Source organism: Corvus brachyrhynchos, unplaced genomic scaffold (assembly GCF_000691975.1).
Source record: "Corvus brachyrhynchos isolate BGI_N302 unplaced genomic scaffold, ASM69197v1 scaffold191, whole genome shotgun sequence".
Lineage (NCBI taxonomy): Eukaryota > Metazoa > Chordata > Aves > Passeriformes > Corvidae > Corvus > Corvus brachyrhynchos.
The window spans coordinates 1,136,791-1,140,705 of NW_008236487.1; the positions used below are offsets into that span (position 1 = coordinate 1,136,791).

The following is a 3,915-nucleotide window of genomic DNA, read 5'->3' on the forward strand; positions in this document are numbered from 1 at the left end:
TGCCAGAGCAGAAGGAGCTGGGGGTAGAAACCCTGACCCTGTCCCCATTCTCGTGCCTGGGTGTTCCAGCCTTGCCCTCGGTCCCCCACCGTCGCCTGGGGATGGCGTGGATGGATTGCACAGAGCACGGTGGGAGAGACACCAGTGCATGGCCTGAGCGGGGGCCCGGGCTGAGGGGACACTGCGGAGGGAAACCGTGTCACAAAGCACCTGAGGAAGCTGGTTTTGGTTTTGGTTTGTTTTTTGTTTTTTGGTTTTTTTTTTTTTTAATTGCTTAGCCCCCCTAATTGGAACCAAGCCAGCTGATACAGATGGGGTGTTACAAAACAGAGCCAAAAGGCAAGAGCACAAGGAACAGAGCTATCTATAACCCTGACAAAGTTAGACGGAGTGAAGGTGGGGAAAGAGGGAAAGGCAGAGCATGGCAGGCGGCTGCCCCTGATGCTGAGAGCAAGGACGTGATCATTTGGCAACAGGATTTGGAGCTGATCGACTGGCGCTATCCAGCAGGCAGATAAGGCTCTGTGGCTGTCAGCTTAACTCTGCCGTTTATTCCAGTGCTGTAGGGAGTTAAATAGAGCACACGGAAAGCTTGCTGCTGGGGAGTGAAAGTCAAGGAGGGAGAGGGAAGGAAGAGGCTGTAATTGGGCAGTGTCCGGGGAGTCGGGTGGAAGTGGCTGCAGGCAGAACCCCTCCAGGTAAGTGCTTGTGGCTTTTCATCCTCCTTTTCGATATGGACAGGTGGGGACAGGAGACTTCAGGGGTGGCATTTAGGATGGAGACGTTTCTATGGGGGAGGCTGAAAGTCTCCTCAGTGAGGTCGAGCGCAAGCACCAAATGGGGACAGCTATTTGTTGCAGCTTCTCCTTCAGGGGGGACTGCAGGGAAAGGGCTCCAGCTCAGTTTGGGGAGTGGGGGGCTGCAGCGGATGAAGGCTGAATTGGTTTCTGTACCATGAGAGGTATTTGGTGCATTGGCATTTAGGTAAATGATCTAAACAGCCTTGCAAATGTGCTAGTCTAGGTACTGAACCTGCTCATAATTTTCATCAAGATGCTAATTTTAATATCTCCTGGTGGTTTACATTCCCATATAAAATAAATCAGTCCTGGGAGCCTGGGGGAGGGTAGGCACCTGGCACGTGTGTGGGGAGAGAGTCCTGGTGGCAGTGCAGCACCCAGCTAAAACAGCCGCTATGGATGTTGTCAGAGCCCCTCAGAGGGGATGGAGAATGGCTTATTTCTGTACTCTGGTTGAAATGTGTCCATCTAACTACTGCTGCGACTGTGGGTGGCACGTCAGAGAGTACGCAGGGGGACAGAAGGGTTTGTGGTGTTTTCATTTTTCCTGCCTCCTTGTATCCAAAAGGGAAGCAGGAGGGAAGTTGAAACCTGTTGTCAGTCACTTATTGTCAGGGGAGAGTTTATGGTCTTTGGGTTTCTAATTAAACTGAGGATTTTTCCTTCTACTAATTAAGATGCAATTCCTCTCTTTTCAACACTCCCACTCAGTCTCCCCCGCCTCAGGTCCTTCCTTCTCCTTCTCCTCCGAGGCTCGCTCGCTCTTCAGCTCCTGCAGTTGCTGCAGTGGGAAATCCCCAAGCTGACCCCAGCCTGTAGCGTGGGCGTCTTTAGCCACCACATCCATTTTACCTTAAAACAGACAGGAAGTGCTGGTAGGGAATACGGCATGGGGGGGGTGTGGTGGAGTGGGGGGAGGAGGAGGGGGGAGAGAAGCAGCTTACCGCTGCGCAGCCGCTGTTGCCCAGCTCTCAGGGAGCCTGAGCCATGCGTCAGGCAGAGGATGCACAGGTGGCACCAGCCTGCATGGAGGCGACAGGAATGAGCCAGAGTCTGCTGCCCTGGCAGGGTCACCTTAGCAATTCATCAGGTTAACCTTGAGCATGAGGCTAATGTAGCTACCATGGCAGGCTATTCAAGCACAAACTTCTCTCTGGCACTTAGGTGAATCAGGTTTTATTTCTGCACCGTGAGGTTCAAAATGAATTAATGTTGCGCCTTCAACGTGCTGCACCTCCTGGAATATCCCCCGTTTCTCCTCCAAAACAGAACTGATGCCTCAAAGGCAAAACACTCATTGGGGAGGGCAAAGGACAGCACTGAGCTCAGCCCCGTGTGCTGCACCCAGGGAAGTGAATCTCATCTGCTCTGCTCTGCTTTCCCACTCCAGGATCTGGCAGGCAGGCTACAAGGTCATTCCTTCTCCCTTTGGGGCTGTGTGCCAGGCTGGCTGTTGGATGTGAAGGCACACTGGAGAAGACAACGATGCTGCCTACAAGTGCTGGCCACCGGTGGAGGAGCAGGTTCCTCATGAGCTGGCAGGAGGCTTGTCGTAAGTAATGCCTGCTCAGGTACCAAGTACAGTATTCCTGTTTGTCAAGGGAGTGGGAAGAAAATAGGTCACATCAGGGTTAAGAACAGGGGAGAGGGACAGCTAAGAATGGAGATGTTTGAACTAATTCCTGATTCCTTTAGAGGCCAGGCTAGCTGGGAGGGAGAGTGATATTCTAAAGCTGAAGATGGGCTTAAAGTGGGACAGTGAGTGATGATTGCTTCTGAATTCCAGTGGGCCTGGCAGGTGAGAAACAGCATGACAGACACCATTGCACAAACATCCACCCCAAACAGTTCTCAAATCAGTATCCTGTAAGCTGCAGACTCCTCTCTGTGGCTGGGGTTTATACACAGGCTGCTGAGCAAGGCTCCCAGCTCTTCACAGCAAAAGTCATGACAGATCTTAGAAGGACATGCAGGATGTGAAGGCAGAATTCTCCTACTGGGCACTGCCACATGTAGTGAAAATCAAAGAGTAAATAAAGAAGCTCTCTTTCAAATTAAATTGTAAATGTTCAGCCTGTGCATATTCCCAGTGGACTGGGGCAGCTGCTACAGTACCCCTGAGTGCAGAGCAGGCACTGCTGGGGTGATGTGGGGCTTCTGGGAGTGTATCTGCATCTCAGAGAAGCATCTGGGGACCACAGCAGAGTAAAGGGGACACTTGGAGCATGTCCCTCACTACTGCATGCCCAGGCACCAAGTAGGTCTGTGGTTTCCCTTGTTCCAGTCCTCCTGATCCCATTTGGAGCTGCAGCTGTAAGAAGCTGGGGGAATGATTTCCTTCCCCAGAAAGCAGGCATCTTTGTAATCCATCCTCACAGACTAGACTGTATAAATAATTTGTAATGAAAGCTACTGAGTCTTGACTTAATCTGATATACCTGGATCAGCTTTCTGCCACCTACTAGAGTCACCAAACACCCCACAAAGTAACTTCATCTTCCCCAAACACAAAACCACTTATTACTCATCCTTCTGTAGGGCTGGAAGTTGGCTTCAAGTTCTGTCTATTGCTTCCCTGGCTCCCTTTCCTGTAGAGCTGCATCCTAACCAACGCAATGAATTCCCTGGCCTCAGCTCACATCCTCGTGGATGCACTTCTTGCAGGGAAATGAAAACAAAATCAGACTTTCTCTTCTCTGTGTGATTTTAGTAAAATATTTCCAAAAGCATACAGCAATATATGGGTAACAACAAGACATTTTTGGCATATCCTACATGGCTGCAGAAGCTTGGCATAAATCCATTTCCTGAACATAACCACAGCCAGCTGCCTGAGACTTTGTTCCTGCCAGCCACTGCCAGCATACACACTGGTGGAACCCCACAGCCACCCAGTCGGCGCCGGAGGCGGCCAGGCATTCTGAGAGATAAGCCCTGAACAGAATGCCACCTGTATAGCATTACACACGGGCTGCTCTTGCCTTTCTTGGTGTACAAAGCAGCTAAGTGTTATCTCATCATCACAGCTGCCAATCTATTATTAATACTGGGCTTTTGTTAAGCATCCAGGAAAAGACGGGGTCACTTGAGTGACTCATGGCTCTTGCCCTTCCCC

The 3,915-nt window shown here is 50.9% G+C and overlaps 2 protein-coding genes across 5 annotated transcripts in view; one reads left to right on the plus strand and one right to left on the minus strand.

Annotated features, from left to right (window-relative positions):
• The window catches only part of CACNA2D4 (calcium voltage-gated channel auxiliary subunit alpha2delta 4), a gene marked incomplete at both ends in the record, with an annotated part of 126,706 nt that overhangs the window by 39,066 nt on the left and 83,725 nt on the right, over window positions 1-3,915 (minus strand). The gene's annotated exons all lie outside the window — the stretch shown is intronic.
• Window positions 1-3,915, plus strand: part of LRTM2 (leucine rich repeats and transmembrane domains 2) — a 27,508-nt gene that overhangs the window by 11,885 nt on the left and 11,708 nt on the right. Inside the window, exons 2-4 of one of the 4 annotated variants that reach the window (XM_017726243.1) lie at window positions 559-698; window positions 1,512-1,675; window positions 2,191-2,352. In XM_017726243.1, the coding sequence (XP_017581732.1) occupies window positions 2,286-2,352 (67 nt within the window). In that variant the 5' untranslated portion in view covers window positions 559-698; window positions 1,512-1,675; window positions 2,191-2,285. Of the gene's footprint in view, window positions 1-9; window positions 699-1,511; window positions 1,676-2,190; window positions 2,353-3,915 lie in introns of those variants that run through there. The other 3 variants (XM_017726242.1, XM_017726244.1, XM_017726241.1) reach the window with 3 other exon arrangements.